Source organism: Cariama cristata, unplaced genomic scaffold, assembly GCF_000690535.1.
Source record: "Cariama cristata isolate BGI_N322 unplaced genomic scaffold, ASM69053v1 scaffold11587, whole genome shotgun sequence".
Lineage (NCBI taxonomy): Eukaryota > Metazoa > Chordata > Aves > Cariamiformes > Cariamidae > Cariama > Cariama cristata.
The window spans coordinates 24,117-45,120 of record NW_009624962.1 but is presented as its reverse complement, the minus strand read 5'-3'; the positions used below and the strand labels follow the sequence as shown (position 1 = coordinate 45,120).

At 42.4% G+C, this 21,004-nt stretch overlaps 1 protein-coding gene across 1 annotated transcript in view; it reads left to right on the top strand.

Moving 5' to 3' along the window:
- The window catches only part of LOC104164161 (FYVE, RhoGEF and PH domain-containing protein 5-like), a gene marked incomplete at its 3' end in the record, with an annotated part of 57,629 nt that overhangs the window by 14,623 nt on the left and 22,002 nt on the right, over positions 1 to 21,004 (top strand). The window contains exon 3 of the mRNA XM_009703408.1: positions 16,831 to 16,957. Within this exon, the coding sequence (XP_009701710.1) occupies positions 16,831 to 16,957 (127 nt within the window). The remainder of the gene's footprint in view (positions 1 to 16,830; positions 16,958 to 21,004) is intronic.

The following is a 21,004-nucleotide window of genomic DNA, read 5'->3' as shown; positions in this document are numbered from 1 at the left end:
AATTAAGATGGTTTTGATTTTCGGGGGGGGGCAGAATTAATTAACAGATTAATCCCAGCCAAATGTCACAGATATATACAATTTTTAATCATGCCAAGCCTGATTTTTCAACCAGAAATGCCTCATCCAAGCAAAACTGCAGCCAGCTCTAATTTTAATCTGGAAACAGAAACTGATGTCTTAGGAGACTGAGAAGAGCCACTGAGCAGTTTCGTTCAGCCCTACATATTAGCAGTTAAACTCTGTTTCTCTCCTTCTGGCAGTATTCTGCTTTAACAATGGGGTGAATCTCTGAAAAGCAAGAAAATTCAGTTCACTTGATATTTCCCCCAAACATCAGGAAAGAAAAGCCAGATACAAGGTCTTGGTTAGTTTAGAATTCCAGGAGCTCCACTTGTTTTGTTGGTAAGGCTGCAGGGTAGTTGCGTCTCAAATCTGCTATGTCCTTTCAAGGCCAAAGGGAATCCCTGCTGGAAGGACAACCATGAAGATAAGAGGTTTCTTAGTAGTGTCAGTTCCTTTCATATGTCCTCAGATCTCTCTGAAAACTGTTAGGAAAAGCTGCCAAACCTCCCTGCCCTTTTGATAGGGAGGTATTTATGCACATGCCACCGCTCGCAGGAGCTCAGGAACTTTTAAGTCCAAGAGACTGGGCACTGCTTTGTTCAGGACTGGGCTTTGTGACCCAGAGAAACATTACAGACACAGTCTCCCTCACGCTGCCTGAGGTCACTGAACCTTGCAGCACCAGCACTAAGAAGCACTATTACAATGATGCAGGAAAAAGATTATTTAATTTTTCAATGTTTTCATATCCCTTGACTGAATAGGGACAAGCATATGCTGGCCTGAGAGCAGCAGACAGCTCAGTTTTCAGCGTGTGTTTTGAGGGATCTGCTATCTAAAACTCCCCAACCCTTTCCTAGTAGCAAAATGATGTTAAGGATCTTAGCATGAGGCTATGATACATTTAGCACAAACTACCACTGCTTCAGAAAGTCTCTGTGGGAGAGATTTAGGCCAGGACTGACCAAATGGCCCTCAAGAGTGAAGGACATTTTGGTTGGTAACAAGAAAGGTTGTATAATCTGTACAAATTCCTCTGTGGCTCTGGCAACACAAATATGTGGAGTAATACTGACAGTGATAAGAGAGGAGTTTGTTATGTCCAGTCAAAAACACTTTGTTCTTTGGTTTGGTTTGGTTTGGTTTGGTTTGGTTTTTTATAGGGAATATTACTATTGTCATCTAGACAGGTTTCTTTCTGATCCTAGCTTCACTGCATTTTTTGCCTGGTTTGTTCCCAGACCTGGCTGCATGGTGTTGATAAAGCAGCTGATCCTGCTAGTACAGGGAAATGACAGCTCCCCTTCCATCTTAACAGTTCTGCAGGGCAGCATGGTGTTCATTACATTGAACTTAGTGTAAGTGTTTTCCATGGAAAGAATGGAATAACGAACTGGCAATAAAATGAAAAATAGAACATAAAGACTCTGGTTCCAAGTTTTAGTGACTAGGTTACGCTGCCAAAAATAAACAAAGAATAATCAGGAACACACCCCTGATATCCGATCTCCAATACATGCCATGTCATCAGACAGTTTCTTTTTGTGAAATGTATCATCTTTTTCCAACTGGATCCAGAACTCACAGTCAGAAAAACATTGCTAAATGTCATAGTCGGAAAAGTGACTATATAAGTGGAATCAGGATGAGAAAACAATACTGTGCCAAATGCTCATTTGGGGTATATTGGTATGCTCTGTTGATTTGTACCTCTGAGGATCTCAACAGCTGTTTATCATTTTACTGCCCTGATAATTCAGGCTAGCACCTGAAAATAGAGCAAGCTGAAACACTTTCCGAAAGGGCAGAATTCACAAAAGCATTCTATGTGAACAATATATGTGTTTTGACAGAGAAACTCCTATATGCTGTAGTCTAAGATACAGAAAACCCAGTCCCTGCTTCTCCTGGGTCTGGTTTTCGTCCTAGATCAGTTTGAATCAGTCAGCACTGGGAGTTAGATTCTGAGTTTCTTACAACCCAGTGCCTGAAACACCAGCCATACCCACAGGTTTTGCACTCACAGCAACCAAAAATGGACACAGTTCTGCTTCATTTCTAGAACATCTGAAATAATTTATTTTCAGTTTTCTGAGGCTCAAAAATAAATTTCTAAGCTTCAGATGTTACAGTGAAGAAAAACAGTTGTCTCCTGGTAAAGTCCTCTACAAACTGAACTAACAGTCCAGATTCTGCAGTAATCAGTTCGCCATTCTACATGTAGCAGATAAAATACCTTTTTCATCACTGCTTTAAGATGTGAAGGAGTTCAGAGTGTTTGACTTTCAGAGTCTGTGTAAAAGTGAGTGTCTCATGAACAGCTGGGTGAATGGGATGACAATTCAACCAAAAAGCTTCAAGGCATAAAGAGGAGCAATACTATAGCAGGATGCTATAAAGGTATCTGAGGACTTTTCGCATAGATAAACATGGCATCATGTAAACCATGAAATCTGTGTGACAGGCCAGGGACTTCAGAGAATGGGACCATGATGGGAAGTTGGGAAGATTTGTTGGAAAGTCTTGGATCATCCCCTACTTAAAGATACTGATTTTCGTTTCAGTGATAAGTGAACAGATTGTTTAGGGCAGAGAACGGTGTACCTGCTGCAAAACACCATGCTACACCGTAGGGTATAAGGCTAGACAAGATCGTTCCAGAGTGGTTAGAGTTACCTCTTGACATTTCACAACCTTTTTTGCCAGTGGCTTCAACACCAGTTTGTAAAGCAACATCTATCTCAAAGGGGTTGTTGAGGGTATCAGTGATTATGCCATGTCAGCCAGCTATTTCCCCACGTCAGTCATGTAACCAACCCACTGGGAGTGTGTGAATCACTCAGGTTACGACATCTCTTATTCTACCAGTGTACATTCAGTCCCAGAGTAGGGAGAGAACTAACAGCCATGCTTTGATGCAGCAGGCTGAGAGCAGCTGCAGAGAATCACAACACAAGATGGTAAGAGGGCATACCTGGATACTTTCAAATCTGTAAAGAGAGTAGGCAGTTTCACTGCATTTTCCATGGCCTATATGAATACTGCATTTCCTTGCACTGGTATCCTTTCTGATCCACTGTATGATACACTGGTCCTCCTGCCCACAGTGCTCTCTGAAAATTAAACAGCACAAAGTGGTTGCAGAATACACTGCAGAGATAAGCAGGACTGTGCAAACACCAGGACATGCTGGTGTGTGTACATCCCCCATGGCCTTGTGCAGCCCACTCTAAAGCCCAGACTATGGTGTGAAAGCAATTTAAGCTGATCTATTCCGCTAGTGCCTAGTCCAGTCCTCTTCCTTGACCTTGGCCATGTCCTCTTCCTCTACATTGTTCCAGGGGCTTCTTTGATTCCATTCAGACAGCTAAATGGGCAAAACCTATTTGCTTTTCTGGTGCTGAGCTAGTTTCAGGTTGAGGACCCAGGCCATGCATGCTAGCTTTACTCGTTAAACAGTAATGCAGGCACAGCCTGACTCTCCATACTACAACTATGCTGCCAGATCTCTGACTGTAATATACACACACAAAGAGAAAGAGTTTTGCCCCTGGAAAGTGAGCCAATAAATGTGGAGCAAATCCTAAATCTGTCTGCTTATAGAACACTTTATTACAGAGATAGAAGCAAGATTAAGCCACAGAAAATCACTTGACGAGGGCCAGCTCTTGTCTTTCTTACTCCTGCTGCAAGCTGTCATAACTGGGCTGTGGCTTCTTGCCACATCATTACACAAGCTCCCTGGGCTGACAGTTCTGATGCTGCTTATATTGCTGGCTGCTTCTGCTCACCCCCAGAGTAGAAAGCTGGCAGCACTTTCCACACTGGTCTGCTGCTGAGCTCTCTGCAACATCAGTGAAGTCAATGAGGGGCGTCACTTGAAGAACGACGGCAAGAATCAGTGCTAGTTTAGCCTGTGTGGGAGGCGTAAGCACGGGGTCATTTGATCTCGGGGAGGGGATACAGAGGAACACTCTCAAGCGCTCTTTGAGGAATTAGGGAGGCTGTATTTAAAATGCTTCTAAGGCTTGTTCATCTACCCACATTGCATGGGGTGCTGTTTCATAACAGAGCTCATTCCTCATCTTTTCTTGTTCCTTTATGATTTATAAGGCATATTTTACTCCTCTTACTCCTTGGACAGGAAGTCTGCCACAAATTGTCTGTCTGTCTAGCCATTTCGACTTGTTAGTTGCCTTAACACATGCAGCAGAGGAAAGTTCTAGCCTCCACTTAAGAGATTTCCCTGATACCTCTAACATATAAGCAGTAAGGTTTCAGGCTTTGGGACTTTTTTTATGTCAGTATTCCAGTTCTGGAGCTGAACAATACAGGAGTGCTAAATATCTGATTTCAAGCAACAAGCTTTTCTGTACTTGTGTCATTGTTGTAATCTACCTGCCATTTGAGTGCCATGAAAAATTCTCTTCCTATTAAAATCTGATGTCAAGCAAGCATCCAGATCAAAATAGGCAGTATTTTTTTACCTTCTCACATTACTCTAGCAACTGTGATGGACTCGGCTGTTTCGAGGCAAATGTAGAATACAGATCTTAGGGCCTGAATTTGAAAGGACCAGGCTGATAGGTTTACAATATTTTGTCCTGAAAATGTTAAATATCACTTTGCGTCCCCACTCAAATAAAAAATCATGGGTTTAAAATTAGCACCTGAACTTCATCCTATATATCCACCTCATTATGGCTTTTTTCGCCTAAAGTTTACTTTTGGGGTCCATAAAGCTTACTTTTGGGAAACATTAATAATTCAGAACCTTAAAATCATTCATCAAAAGAAAGCAAGCCTGACAGAGTCAAACCAAATTATTGATTTGATTTATCGTAAGTCAAAGCCAGTCCCATATACATGTATGCAATCCTGCATGGGAGCTACTGGTTCCTTCTTTCTTCTTCTGCAGAGTTGGTAGCCTGGGATGCAATTTGATACCTTATCAGCACCCACTGTTCCTATACCTCTCCCTTAACTCCCCTCTAACCTCAGGACCATTCTCAGCCTGAGGCACATGTCAAATGAAGGGTTTATGTCGAGTTACCACAAGGTTAATTCTTTGATTGCGGGACAGAAATACATAAGTCACTGTGAGATCCCCTTGCCAGCTGCTACTGAAGGCACTCACACTGCACACTTGGGCAGTCTTATACCACTGGATCTGAAAGACTGATGTTACTGCATTGAAAGGGACATCTTAAAGCCATATATTACAAGTGTCATGGCAATTACAAATCACAGGTGTCCTACTGTTCCTAATAACACTTTTGAAATTCCATGTTCTGCCCTTATTGTCCATGTGCATAACCAACTGTTGTTCTACTTATGCACGAATGAAACTGAAATCAGTAATGCTATAACAATGTTTAGAGAAAATTCTCTTATTTGGGCTCATTAACATGCAAGGTGTTTGTAACTTCGCTTCGAGGCAAGGCAGTACTTGCAAGAAATTCATATATTGTCTGAGTATTGTAGCAGATTCAGACTTCGTGAAGTGTTAATGGTGTGTTACTGCTACTTCTCCTAATTTAAGAATAAAACCTGCTTTTTTAAAAGCAATAAAAGAAAAAAAAAAAAAGAAAACTCTCATTACTCTGCTTTGGAAGTATCATTTTCTCTGTTATCTGAAAGGCTTTAGGAATACTAATTTTAAGTCTTTTCCTGACACAACTCTGAACAGCTTAAAAAAATCCAAGAAAATTTCCCACCACAAAACCAAGCCCTCTGTCTTCCACCAGTTCTGCTCTCTTTTGGAGTCTGTTCCAAGAATTCAGATTTCTATTAATAAGTAGATCACTAAAAATTCTGGCTGCAGAAAATAACGACTGATTTAAGTTCAGTTTTGTGTTTGCATTTCACTGACACCATTTCCAAGCTGGCATCCTGCTTTGAGTTTTCACTTTTATTATCATTTCAGAATTATGCTAAGCTGGATCTTCTGAAAGGATTATAGCGAGTTGGATCCATTTGCTGCTGAAATGATCACATTTGCCTAACTGATACCTAATCACGTCTTGGTCCAGGCTAGATTCCACAATCAATAGTGTAGTCCCAGCTGTACTCTGAGTTTCAGGACTACATGTGCAAAAGGACAGAGCAGCTGCTGTATTGTACGAACCTAAAGACACTAAGGAACAGGACTTGTAAAGATATTCTAATTCTGTGTAGCTCACTGTAGTCAATAACCTCCTTGAGCAGCCATGAAATACATCTGGACCCAGATTCTTACCTATTTAAAACTTTAAAACTCTTTATTATAAGACAGCAGAACCGGTCCACACACACTGAGCATCTCCAGGAGAGCCCACTGTGTGTTACAAACATGCCTTTCTCCTGCCTAGCTCCATTTGCAAAACTCCCACAGAATGATTTATATAGACCTTTTTCTGAAGTGTCTACCTGCAATGTTTTTATAAATTGCAATTCCTTGGGCAAGAAGCACTGCCTAAATCTTCCATTGCTGATATTCTTCTCCAGCGTGTGCCTTTGTGCAGAAATCATGCCAGCTTGGCTGCCTGAAAGCAACTGAGAGCCTATAACTCAAGTAGAGTAGAACCACCAGTAGAAAACAGCAACACTAGCAAACATCACTGTTAAATGGTTCCAGGTAGATTTCTGCATCTCAGCTTGGCTACAAGAATATAAACATTACTCTGTGCCTTAACTTAAATAAGCATGGGCATGATCCTGGGGTTACCCATCCTTCTTTGACTTAAGGACTGGATCATAATAGCAAAATCCCTTTTAGTTTGCCATCAACAGGAAGAACAGAAGCAAAACTGCTCCAAGGGAGACAGAGCCATTCTGTTTAGACGCTGGTAGTGATCTACAGTGTCCAAAGCCTTCAGTCTTACCTGTATTTTAAACATGACAATGCTCTGGGATTAACCACTTTACACAAATGGCAGCCAAAGTACAAAGAAGTTAAGAAACATGCTGAAGATTATAACAAAGAATTTGTAGTAGGGCAGGTGTTCCAGTTTTGGTGGTCCCCCCACAGAGATGTACTTCTTCTCATACTCTGAGATGACCATCAGGTGACTAGCTGAAGGTCACTTCTTACAGGAGAGATCTTTTCCTTCTCCTTATTAATGCAGTTCTAGGTGGTTGGATTATTCTGTCACTGATTTATGAGAAGAGCAAGTCTTACAGAGGGTTCAGAGTGAAATCAGAGGGTCTTACTCTGCTCAAAGATCACAACTATAAATACAAAATGACTCCACCAAAGTTAGGATGAATTCTTCCCAGTTTTACACCACTGTATCCAAACTCAAACTGTCACTAACATAAGTCATTTTATAGAGGAGAATAGGGCAAAAGTACTGAGTGGTTTCATTGTCAGAGGCCATTCGTGTTGTGACTAGGGGTTGTGCAGCAAATCCCTTGAAACCCATCCTAATAATTAGAGGATGTTTTCCTTGTTATCTTCTGTCCCTTGACAGATGTGCAGTATGGAAAGTTTCAACATGATGTAGATGTATGGCCTGCACGGTCTGGGAAGGAAGAAGAGTTTCACAGCACAAAACAGAGACTTTTGTCACTGCCAAGCACTTGGTTCTTTATTTTGCCCCTCTCAGTTCAGGTTTCCAAGCATTGCAAGGATTCAACATAGCAAAGGTTACCAGAGATTGGGAACAACAGGGTGCTGGAGAACATGGCTGTGATTTAGCAAGGGAAAGAAGAAAAAGAGAAGGATAAGAAGAGCTGTACTGATGCCTTAAGGAAAACCTCTGCTGGTGCTGTTGGATAGAAAAGTTCTGGGTGCCTGTGAAGTTAATGATTTAATGAAAGTAAAAGCTCTGTGGTGGCTGGTATGCGATGTAAATAATGTGCTCAAAGAAGTCTATAAAGGGCAGAGCTGCCTTTAGTAACCTATTATGTATTATCAGCCACCCCATTGTACCTTCTGGCATGGCGGGGCGTTGGGTGCGGTGCAGCTGAGCATCAGCCCTCGCTAGTTCATTGCCAGGTCATCTCTGGGGAGGAAGTGTTCCCTGTTTACAGGAAATGCAGGACAAGGGCTGGAGGGCTAGGCTGAGCGCAGCCTGAGGCCACCACAGCTTACTACCTCTCCATCGTGCCTGGGAGAGTAGGGAGGGGGTGGGCCACTTGTCCAAGGCCCAAGGATGCTGTGCTTTGTTTTCAGGCATGTCCAGCTTTTACTGTTGCTTTGTTTTTTCTAGTGCTTTAAAGCACAGGATTGGGGAGGGAAATGGTGCTCGCAGGCAGCGATGCACCCTGGCGTATGTGCTGCTGAGCCTGAAACATGGACTGGCTGTGCAGGTTTATGCAGGTGCCTCAGAGCGAGAGCAGCCCATCTATCCCAGTATGTCTGGGACATGGCAAGCAAAACCTCACTGTCAGGCTTTCTCTTATCCCTCCTCTATTTATACTGTCCCAGGCTGGGCCAGAGGACATTCCCTGAGATGGAGCCCAAACCCCTGTGTGTTCCTCACTGCCTGCACTCCCTTCCAGAACTGGACCTGCACCAGCACCATTGTTCTGTGAGCACTTCCAGGAGCAGTGGTTGAAGGTGGGAGAGTTTTGTCCCTGAAGTTGTTCAGAACAGAGCAAAAGCCTAACGCACCTGACCAAAAATCCTCTTCCCCTCTGCTATATCCTGCACCACACCAATGCAAGAAAGAGCAAAATTCAAATTGAAATGTTTGTGGCACGAGGAAGAACTCCTTTCTGGCCTTGGCCAGCAAACAGCTTATGCCTCAGAGTGTGTCATGTGATTATCCCTGTGTTAACTTGCCTTGTCAGGCTACGTATGTTATTAGCCGACATTATGTCTTTCCTGCCCTTTTCAGACTTCAGCTGCAGTATTTGCCTTGATGATCTGCCATAACGGGGAACTGATTGGCTAAACACATGCTGCACTAATAGGCATTTCCTTTCATTGGTTTTAAATGCATTTGGACTTTAATTTCCTTCAGTAATGAGCCTTCTTTTTGCAGAATGAATTTAAAAAATCATTTACAAATGGATACAAGAAAATAAATAATCAGTTTTAATAAAACAGCGTCATTCAGCACCCCATTGCCTCTCCCAATTACCGTCACTGCATTGAGCTCATATGATTTTAATTTTTTGCCATAAGGATGTCACTGTCTGAGAAAGAGTTTGAACTAGTAACTGCTGGGCATGTGACTTGAAATAAAGCCAGGGATAGGGATACTGCATGTACAAAAAAGTTGCATTTAATCAATTTCATCCAGTAATAGAGGGGGTTTTGGGGGGTGGGGTGGGTTTTTTTTCCCTTCCCACAGGATGGAGGGGATTTTATATATGTGGGCTTTGCATAACCCAACTGTGTCCAGATGAGATTCTGGTCTCCCTCTTGCACCCAGTATATTATATCCAGTTATGAGCTAAGATCCCTATGACAGAGGAGTCAGAATGGGCACAGATTGGCATCTATGGATGGGAAGGTTATGGCAGCAATTTATTAGTCATTTGTAAACTAAGCATATCTGATTCCGAGTTAATGTGTCAAGTTCATCACCACTCACTTGGCTTCAGGGAGCTTATACTTGTAGAGGATGTACCCCGCAGAGAGAGAATAACTGTTTGTACCTTTGTAGGTAGTTCCTACAAACCTGCTTTGCTGACTCAGGTCAAATAATTGCAAATGCAATCACCAATACACACAGAGAAATACTTAGGGTCATAACTGACATTCATTTCCGAGCTTTGGTGGATTTAGGCCTAACTGAACTCAACACCACTGCCTCTCTTTAGCAAAGAATTGAAAGAATTGTCTTTTAGCAATCCAGAACCATGGTTTCACTAATGAATAGATGAAACATCCTAGACAAAAAGACATTATGTCCCCCACAAAAAGCAGAGCAGAAGTCAGTATTTACCCCCAAAACTCAGAGTTCACTTACTTCCTATTGCCACTATGTGGAAACAATGAATATGGTAAGCCATGTGTTGATAATTACTGACAAAACCAGCTTTTAATAGAAGGTGTTCCACTGTAGGAATGGGACGAAGAATGTGGTTTCTAGGCTCTTCTACTGCTTTCTTCATCTTGTGGTGACATTTTGGACCAAATACTGCTTTGATCTTTACTTGCAGGCGCTTCTGAAACCATAAGAAATTTTCAGGAAATAAATCAGGGGGCTCTTTGGCCCTTCAGGTATGCTGGTGGTAATTAAGTTGCATCACCTGATTTGCAGTTTGCAACAGATGCAAAGAAAAGAAATTAGCAAGATGTCTAGAAAAAACGGTTCTGTCCCTTTTTCTCTTTTCAAATTCTATTAAAGATAGTGCCAAATATTATTCTCTCTTTCTCTGTCCTGGCACTGACTGCGGATGTACAGTGAAAGACGACGGGGAGGCGGCAGGGAGGTAATCCAGTTGTCATTGACTGAATGCTGCCACAACGGTTAAAACCTGAGCACACCCTGGACTCTGTTTCTGGAAATTAAGCAAGGTAGCCTTTGCCTGACCTCTGAGTATTATTAACTTGGATCATCCTTTATGCTCTATATATGTTATGGAGGCAAATTATGGGTTTGATTCAAATATGCACACAGCAGAGGTTCCTTAAGTGCTGCACTTGTTCATACTGTTCTTTAGACTGAAAGTATGTCAAAACCTACTTGTGAAAGAAACCAATTTACTCCAAGAAAGCTAACTCAGGCTGGCTGGTGATGGTGTGTTACACTCTGTGATTAATGATAGGACACCCAGTCTCTTTCTCCAGAAACTGCATCTTGGGATACTTTGGGATACTAAAATCCAATTTTAGAACTCCCCTGTCCTTGAAGGGACACATGAGAATGAAGGAAGTTCTCAGGAGCTGGGATGGGGGAATCTGGATGTCCTCACTAGCCACATCACACCTGCTTTGCCCTGGAGATGGGTCCAGTCACAGGAGTCTCCCACTACTGGTCTGCTCCCTCTGATACGGTTAACATGGGGGGAACCACTGTGGCACTGAAACTGCACAACATCTGAACCCTACACAAATACTCACTGCTTCAGGGAGATGCTGAATTGCTCTTGCCTGACCAACAAATTTCTAGCACACTTACACTGTCCAGGCAGGTTCAGTTGCAAGGCAGAAACATGTTGTAAATCTGTCCCAACACACATGATCATGCCTTATAGACACTGTGACGGATCTACGGCATCTCATTATAACAATCTCATTATAACAATGTCTACATGCTTTCCTAGTAAAGTTGCAACCCCTGCTGCTTACTTTTTCAAAGAGGGAGGGAGGGCAGAGTCAGGGAAATAACAGGAGAAAGAATAAAAGCGAAAAATATTCTTTCTGTGGAAAGAATAAAACCAAAATCAGATGCCTGAAAAAAATTATGCCCATTGGCACATGGGTTACACGTGAGCTTGTATAGGTCTTCTCACCTTAAAAGCATGTTTAGGTTCATGGTGTAATTAAGTGGTAGATGATTAAGAATAGGGGAACTAAAGAAGGGCTGAACCAGGCAAACAGGGGACTCAGGGCAGATGGGTGGAATATAGATTTTAATCCCTGGGCTACGGAGTTATGACCCAAATACAGCACTTAACTTCTCAGGCAGCCTGCCTTTAAGGAGGCAGGCTACAGTTGGTGGAAAAAGAGGTTACAAACTGCAGTGAAGACAGAGGCCTGATGTAACATCATGTCTTACTTGTTAAGCATTCTTAGCACCTGCGAATGTAAGACTCAATTCCCACATTTGTGAACATCAGGAAATTAAGGCCTGAACACAAACCCCTGCCTTTTACAATCATTTCACGATGCTTTTATCTGATTGAGTTACAACAAGTTGAAGCGTGAGTTTAAACACAGCAAGATAGTTTTGGATGCAAAGGACCCAATGTCTCTCTGTGTTTTAAACCAGACATTAATTAGGGGCTCCACTAATCATGACAAAGATGTCATGGTTAGAGCTCAGGATTTTCATACTTGGAAATGCAGCTAGACAATTAGTTTAACAGCACACCTTGACACTAACTGGACTCTATCAGTGCACCAAAGGAAGTTTACAGAGGACTGTAGCTACCCAGAGATCCCATCTTCTACAGGTTCAACAGTTGCCCTAAATGTGAATGCAATGACAAATCCAAGGCTGCAGTCAGAATGAAGTGATCCCTTATTCTGCAGGACAGAAATCAAAAGAAAAGAAATGCAGAGACATGCAGTATTTTCTCAGAGGGGTCAGAGATAAACTGGGAGTGACCCATTCATTGCAATTACTTACATGAAACATGCAAGTAGATTGGAATGCAATAATAAATGGAGGACAGATATTAATTCCTCTGGCTTTGGACCCCATCGCGAGTACCGCATCCAGCTCTGGGGTCCCCAGTACAAGAAAGACATGGACCTCTTAGAGTGGGTCCAGAGGAAAGCCACAAAAATGATCAGAGGGCTGGAGCACCTCTCCTGTGAAGAAAGGCTGAGAGTTGGGGTTGTTCACCTTGGAGAAGAGAAGGCTCCGGGGAGACCTTATTGTGGCCTTGCAATATATAAAGGGGGCTTAAGTTATAAAATAGCTTACAAGAAAGATGGAGAGAGACTTTTTACCAAGGCCTGTGGTAACAGAACAACGGGCAACTCTTTTCAACTGAAAGAGGGTAGGTTTAGATTGGACAGAATGAAGAAATTTTTACAATGAGAGTGGTGAGACACTGGAACAGGCTGCCCAGAGAAGTTGTGGATGCCTCATCACTGGAGTGTTCAAGGTCAGGTTGGATGGGTCTTTGAGCAACCTGATCCAATGAAAGATGTCTCTGCCCATGGCAGGGGGTTGGACTAGATGATCTTTGAAGGCTCCTTCCAACCCGAAGCATGCTGTCATTTTGTTATTCCATGTAGCATTTTCAGTGTTCCCAGATGATGGTAACAAAATACAAAATCAAGAGAGGTCAAAAGACATTGATATCCCATTGAAGAGAGTCTCCTGCATACCTAGGATGGCTGAGAATTACAGTGAATTCACATTGAAAAGCTACTGGCTGTTCCAAATGTGTTTAATGTGTTTCAAGAGCAGTTTCAGAGCACAGATGGGAAGATCTAGACGGAGTGATTTTCAGTTTCTGCAACTGAACAATGTTAGGATAACATGGGTATTCTTAGCTCCTTTTACTTTCCACCATAGTAGGAGAAATCTCATAACTAACCACAATAACATTGCTGAGAATTTCAGCACAAAGCTAGCTAAAACCACCTTCAACAGTGTAAGCTTGCACTACCAGACATTTAAAGGAACTGGATTTCAATGGGTTTTTAGTGCCTAACTGCCTTAGGTTACTTTACAAATCCCATCTGCGCTTTCCTGTTACCAGCAGAGAAGCAGCATCAACGTTACAATCTTTTGCTTGTAGTTGCTTTCCCCATTTCCCTGCAATGCACTTTAAAATAGCTGAACAAATTCTAGGATTTCTGTCAGGATATGCATTGGGCTGAATGATGTTTTTCTAACTGCTTAAGTGAGCTTACCTGATTTTGCCTGAGATGACACTGTCTAAATCAGCATCAGTAAGACAGATTGTAGTTGCCAAATACTCTTCTAGAATAACTTCATTGAGCTCTGCAGAGAACTACCATGAAATAATATAAGCTGATACCTCTGATACCTCAGTCCTGGCCAACTGGCTCTAGGTGGCCCTGCCTGAGCAGGGGGTTTGGACCAGATGACCTTCAGAGGTCCCTTCCAACCTCAGCCAGTCTGTGATCAATGGAGATTAAACTGCTTTAGAAGGAGTGCAGTGCATGAAGTTGGCTGTGACTATTTCCCTAGTATTAGAGATGGACTCTTGTCATGATCACTGGCTACATTTCATTAATCTTAGTGACTCTGTTACCTGAATACAACAGTTTATTTTTCTGTTCTCAGATACTGAGTTGGAAGATTCCTCCAATAGTGGCAGTTTACCAACATCAAAAGCATGGAAAGTGCTAAAACATGTCAGTGTGATTTTCACAGGGTGCACAGCAGCCTGTACTAAGGTAAAAGGCTTCATAGGCAGTTATGGTAATTGTTTGGGCATACCTGAAGGGTTTGCTCTGTGGGTAAGACCTTGCCCTGCATTAAAATTACTCTCCATATCATCCTTTTATAAAATTTCTCCAAACCTGTTGTGCCTCAGAAGTCATCTGCCACCTATCCCTGCATCCTTGGTGCTTTCCTCCAGGAACCTGGCAGCAGGATTAGTGAAGACCAAGCTGCCCAGGGCACCTTCATCTGGTGACCAGTTCCTGGGCACAGTTCAAGTCTTCAGGAGCTAGGATTGCTAGGAGACCACAAGAGCCTAGACATATAAAATGGATGAAAGGATGTGAATTCATTAGAATAAAACACATGCTGGGTATCAGGAAAGGTGTACTGCCCAGGAGCTCTACAACAATATATAACAATCTCAGAAGTGAAGATCTGAGTGCTGCTGGAATGGCTGGAGAAGGGCAGGATGGAGAGGGTGGCACAAACATGCCTGTGCCCATCCCATGTGTAAATGAGACCCAAAACATCTGGAACGTCTCTTTAAACACTGGACTGCAGGCCTACTTTAAATGAAGCCCATGTGACTTCAGCTATATTGCAAGTTTTGCTACTGTATGAGCCTTTAATAATGCCATTCATAACGATTACCAGACTAATATACTGAGGCATTCTTCCCAAATTATAATGTGTTCTTACATTAACATAAGGCAGTCATTTATTAGAGAGAGAGAGAAGGAGGGAGGGAGGGAGGGACTTAATTTAATGTCTGCTGAGGCAAACAATTACAAATTGCAGAAAGGCTGTGCGAGTAAGGAGAGAGACTGGCTAAACTATTAATAAAATTCCTGAGGTGTTCCTGTATCTGTCTTGCTCTTGCTTTCACTTGTGGTGAGGCCCCTTTGTTGTTGTAGCTAGGCAGGTTTTCAGGAGTGCCGTGATGCTGCCCCCACTGAAAAACAGCAGACACTAATAATAAACAAGAGAAGACAATGGTGAGGAACAGTGCTGCTGCTTGGCCCTTTGCCCAGCCATGACAAATGCATCAGGCAGCTTGCGAGAGCTACTTGACTCCACGCATGAGGAAAAGCTGGTGGCATAAAAGAAAGGCTGGCAGCCACACCTGCATGGGAGACACAGAGCCCTGTTTGCAGCTTGGAAGTGAATGCAGATATGTAGGGAGTTTCCTTTCCGAAAGGAAATATGAGTCTGGTCAGTGGCCTTGGGAGTCTCTTTCTTCATTGCCCTCCCACTTACATTAACCCATCTTTGCCCAGCCTCCTGTCAGTCTAATACTGGCTCTGAAGCTTTGGATTTGTTCACATCTGGGATCCCCAAGTAGGAGATCTGAGAGAAATAAAGAGATGAGGCAGAGCCGCAAAAGCAAATTAATAATGTTTCAGAGGAAATGAGAACTAAAGAAATCCTATACACTGAATAAGCCAGGCCCATGTTACAGACCAGCCTGGTTGGCCAAGATGTCTACTGGAACACATGGAGATGTCAGATTTTGTTTCTTAAGACAACAGACTTGCCCTGTTGGCTGAATGCTGGAACCTGCCCCTGGAAATGTAGAAGGCTTGGGGCCACTGTGGTGTATAAGCTGTATATAAGCTCCCAGAATGATACTGTGGCCAAAAACTGATCTGATCCGTGAATGTAAAAACACAGTAAAGTCAGGTAGGAATAGATGGGTGTTACCACTGGTATACTTGGCACTTCTTTTGCTACTGCTGGAATATTGAGTCTTGTGTTGCAGTACCAAGAACAGTACTAAAACTGGCTGGTAGTAAAACTGGTGCTGAAATCATTAGTAAACTGGATAATGCTAATGGATAATTGGATAAAGTTCAGCCATTTTAGAATGATTAAATGATAAGAGGCATGACATAGTGAGACACCAACACCTGTTTCATATAAAAGACAAAATGAAGGGACAATCTGAATACAGCCTGTGAGTACCTGCACGGTAACAAAATTTGGAAAACTGCCTCCAATTCAACAGACAAAGGTTTAAGAAGATTCAGTATCTAGAAATTGGAGCTAGACATATTCAGATCAGCAATAAAGGACACTTTTTTAATGTGAAGGGCAGGCACCATCTGGAGAACCTACCTCTACTTGTGCTTTGTGGAGGTTTTGAAATCACTGGCGATTTTATTTATTTTTTTTTTTTTCCTAGAAGAAAATGCTGGCCTGTAATACACAGCAGACCCAGTACTCTTATCGCATGGCTTTCTCTGGGTTTCTGGAGCTGAATTCAGATTCCCTTGAAACAACTCAAGGATTGTGGGATCTGAGTACCTTGTGCTTTAATTGATGCCATGGGTATTACAATTATACTTTTCTCATCCTTTTGAAGTTTTCCCAGAAAAAACCATTGTGACAGTATCTAACTTCCATTTTTAATGAGCACTTAGATGTTAGTATGATTTTATTACATCCATTTTGAGGGGTTGACTAGGGAGGAACAAAGCAGTTTTGGTTGCAACTAAGTACGAACATTTTGCTCCCAACTGAGCCAGAACGTTGATCCTCTGGGGAAGCTTGAACAAGTTCAGTTAAATTCCCACTGCTCCTTTCAGATCCTCCTGCTTGCATAAATGGTTGCTGTTGAACCTGGCAGCAAAAAAACAAAGCTTGAGAAATCCTGCTTTCCAAGTCTAGCAGGTCTGCAGGGATTCCCTGCCCCCTGACTGGTTATCTCTGGGTAATGTGTGGATTTGTTATGTCTGAGCAATAGCAAGTGTCTGGGAATAACATCAGTGAGCTCGTCTGTTCTTTCTCTTTGCAGTGCCTACACTGAGCCCTACAAGGTGTGCCCAGTCTCTGCGATACCAATGGAGGTTGTCACATCAGATGAAGAACAGAAGAGTTCAGAAGATGATGACAGCAGCCTGAGTGATCCCAGCCTCATCAAGGTAAAATAGCTAAAAATGGTCAATGCGTGAAACCTGGAGACAGAGAAACAATTTGCAGAAGAACCTGCACTCTCAACTCTCTCTGCTTTTTGCCTGGTGGTCATTTAGAAATGTCAGAACCATTCATCTTTTACTCCTCCAGTGCACTAGCAACAATTTACCCCTATAGCATGGGGCAAAGCCAAAGAACTGCAGTCCCAAGATGGACAGTGGAGGCAACATAGGCAGCAGGAAAGGCCTGACTTGAATGTCAGGAAAAATAATCTCACTCAGAAGAAGGGTTTAGCTGCAATCCCGAGAATTTCAAAAATATATTGAATAAAACAATGACAAATACATTGGGACCAGTTCTACATTTGCTGGGAGATGGAGTAAATTATCTAATAGGTCTCTGCCATCTCAAAATTCTCTCATCATGGGAAAATGCACTTATGTTTGGGTTTATTTTACTGACTTCTGATTAATAAAACGGCTCTTAAACAAATTATGGAGAAGACCATGGAAATGTGACCACAGCTTAAGACCATACAAGGCTGTTTTAACCTCTAGTAAGCGGACTAACAGTGCAGTTGTTAAAGAAATGGCATGAAGCAGTTTTAGGCACAAATTTATCTTTGTTTTTCACAGTTGTTTTGTTTTATGTGTGTGTGTGTGTGTGTGTGTGCTCTTAAAACCTAATATGGGCCTAACAATCTAATGTTCTGTCTCTGAGTACAAGCATCCAGTACATAGCCCATTTGGTATGCATGCAACAAGTGGGTATGTTCTTCTGAAGTCTTCCAATTTGAGCCCCAGGAACTAAGGCTCCATAGGAAAACAGCAAATCCTGATTTCTTACACCTCTGTCTGCCATTCATTTTGTCCTGGTCTCTCAGTGTCAGCACAGCTATGTGGCTTCCTGATTGTAGATGGCTTGTATCCGGTCACGGGCATGTGTCAGAGCCTGCAAAAGTCTGTGCAGATGCCTCTCCAAACCCAAATGATGGCTGAGTAAGGGTCAATTCTGTCAGGGAGAAGCATAAAGATATTAATTCTAGGAAGATCAGATCTCTTCAGGCATTTCCAGAATGTGAAGCTTTGTTTAGGGACAGGTGCAGAGAGAAGGAAGCAGAATTTTCCCCTTACCAGGACACCAGTTCTTGAGAAACAGAAAAAGAAACTGCAAGCGGAATGATAGCGAAAGGCAAATGAAATTGCTGTTGTTCTAATCTCTGAGGGAGGATAGCTTCCTTTGATCTCCCTGTATGCTGTATCACTTTTAGGTCTACCCTGCAGGGTGCTAAGCTGCCTCTGGCATCAGTGGAAAAGACTGTGGTTTGATCTCCTTGCTGACATGAAACAAATTAAACAGTTGCAAGCAACCTTATCTTTTTTCCTCTGAGATTCATTAAATTTCTTTGGTTGTTTGTTTTCACACTGTTTTGGAAAGAGAAAAGCCTTTAAATTTCTGACATTCCCTGTTAAATTAAAAATATTTGTCCTTTCAGTTCTATTAGTTGACAAACAACTACTGTTTATAGAGCATACACTAGTGTGTTATCTAAGCTGGCCAGGTTTCTCAGCATCTTAGTTGTGATGCCAGTGGAGAAGTGACAACAAAATTGTGACTCTAGTTCACAAGGGAAATGCATGCAATCACTATGTGCTTGGAAGCAAATTCAAGGCTGCTAAAAGCAATTTTATTGCCATTTTTTTAGGGTTTTAGTCAAGCAACTGGGAAATTATGGGTTTCTAAATGTCTCCCTTACTGTATCTCATGCATTTTAATTCTTCTGTTGTGGTGGAATAACCACACTGTGTAGCTGTCACAGAAGGCGGCAGCACTTAGAGAAGAAGCATGTGCTTCAGAGTCTAACTGGAGGTACCCCTCCCACTTTTCAGGCGAACAGGAACTAAATGTCTGCACATGCCTGATAGAGAACATCAGAACAGGTCTGGTTGGCTGGTTGGTTGGTCTTTGCTTCCCAAGCTAATTGTCAGCAAGGATCACAGTACACAGGACCAGACTTCCAGAAGTTCCTGGGAATCTATCTTAAAACAGCTCCCTCTGAGTACAGGCCGTATTTCCAAGCTGGCTGATGAATTAGTGCATGTGGCTATTTACCCTGCCAAGAAGCAGGCCAGGAAAGTAGATGTAATCTGATCTGCCTGTTGTAATTCTGGCTGTAGGAAGGTTAGCCACTCTGCAATCTACTGGGCTCTAGCTACAGACTCTAAGAAGAGGCTGGAGCAGCAGTAATTTCATGCCTGGATAAGCCACGTGCTTAGTAAGCCAAGTCGGGGGCTGTGCTTGTGTGTGAGACCAAGAAAAGATCTAGAGATGAGAAGTGGCACTGAGACACCTTTCAGTGTCTTTGTCCTTGCAGTCTCCGTGGGGCAGGCATCACTTTAGACAGACTAAGGGCGTCCTGGGAACCATCCTGTCAAACCCTGTGTGTCTCAGCTGTCCCCAGGACCCAGTCTGTTCAAGGAGACACCTGATCTGGGCAGTCAGAGGCCATGTAGCACCAGGACTCTCTTGCTGCTCTGTAAGAGCCTCAGTGTCACTTCTGCAGGCTGTGTGAAGCAGTCATCAAAAGATGGCCAGGGAAGACCCAATTTCTTAGGGAAAACAATCAGTGCAGGGTTCTGACATGAAGGATGCAATATATTTAACTGTTGCCTTTTGCCCATGCCAGCCACAGAGTAATAGTGATACGGAAATCTTCCAAGGTCTCACGCAGCCCACATTGCAGATTCTCTGTCAGAGACAAGGGCTTCCAGTTCACTGTAATTAAGAGTGAACAGGATAAATTCCATCTGTCCACAGCTCCTGTATCAGAAAGCACTGGTGTCTTTACAGAGGACTGGTTTTCCTACCCAACTGCTCCCACCTCCTTTCACTGTCTTCTCATGCAAATCTTCTGGGTGCCAAGAGAACATTACCTGCCCTGTCAAAACCTGTCTCTACAATGACAAAGCACAAAGAACTTGTCCAGCTCCCCAATTAAGTGATGTATCCCTTGAAGCAAAATCCTCAGGACAACACAGAGTGGCTGTACAATATGAAAGAGTTCAGAAGCACTGTCACTTAGGGAAAACTGGCAGAGACATGTTGGTCTGGATGTCAAAAATAGTACCATGGATTTTGAAATGAGCTAATCTTGTTAAAACAACTGTTTGGGGCTGGCCTACTAAGAGCTGAATTTTGATTTTTAAAAAGGCATATGCAAAAAAATAACCTTCTAGGGTTTGTTGGTTTGATTTCTGGTTTTCTCCTCCTCAGAGAAACTTAGTTTAAATAAAGGCAAGAAACAGCCTAAATGATAAAATCTTCACCCTGCGTTCAGATATATGATTTTCATTTGCATTGAGCTGGATTCTACCTGCTGCCTTTCACTGTCATGAATGAATTCCTGTACCAAAATGCAAGCAGCATGCTTTGGTTTTTCTCATCTGCTTTCTTCTAGCCTGCTGGCTGGAGAACAGCAAGACTTCCAGTTTGCAGCAGAATTTTTTCTTGATGTTTCTTTTTCAGGCTCATTTTTATAAGTTAATATAATTTAAAAAACTAGCTTTGTACACACATTTCCTACTATTGTTTCAACAGCTTGTCTCCTTTGAATCCATGCTTTCCTGGGAACCAGATTCACATGAGTGTAGAGAAATTTTTAGGCGCTGCTGGAACCCCTGTTCTGTAAACAATTTGAATCATAGCAAATAATCTATGTTGAGGCATTTTTTATATTGTCAGCTTTATTTTAAAGAGCAAACAAAGAGGGGCTTTCATCTCTATTGTGTTCCAGGAATTTTTATTACTAAAAACCTATTTGGAATGGGGCAGGTGTAAAAATGTAAAATAGGAGGTGGGTTTCAAATTTTTGCCTTTATTCCACTGGGAGTACCTCAGACCCTGAGAAGCTGAGCATTTGCCATCAGAAGTCACCTGGTCGTTTTGAATCTTCTGTATGAGACTAACAGTGAAAATTCATTCTTTCTGGTTAAATAAGCACTTTAATTCCTTCTCTTCAGTCTGCTGGCATATGATAACAACCCAGAGAACTGAGA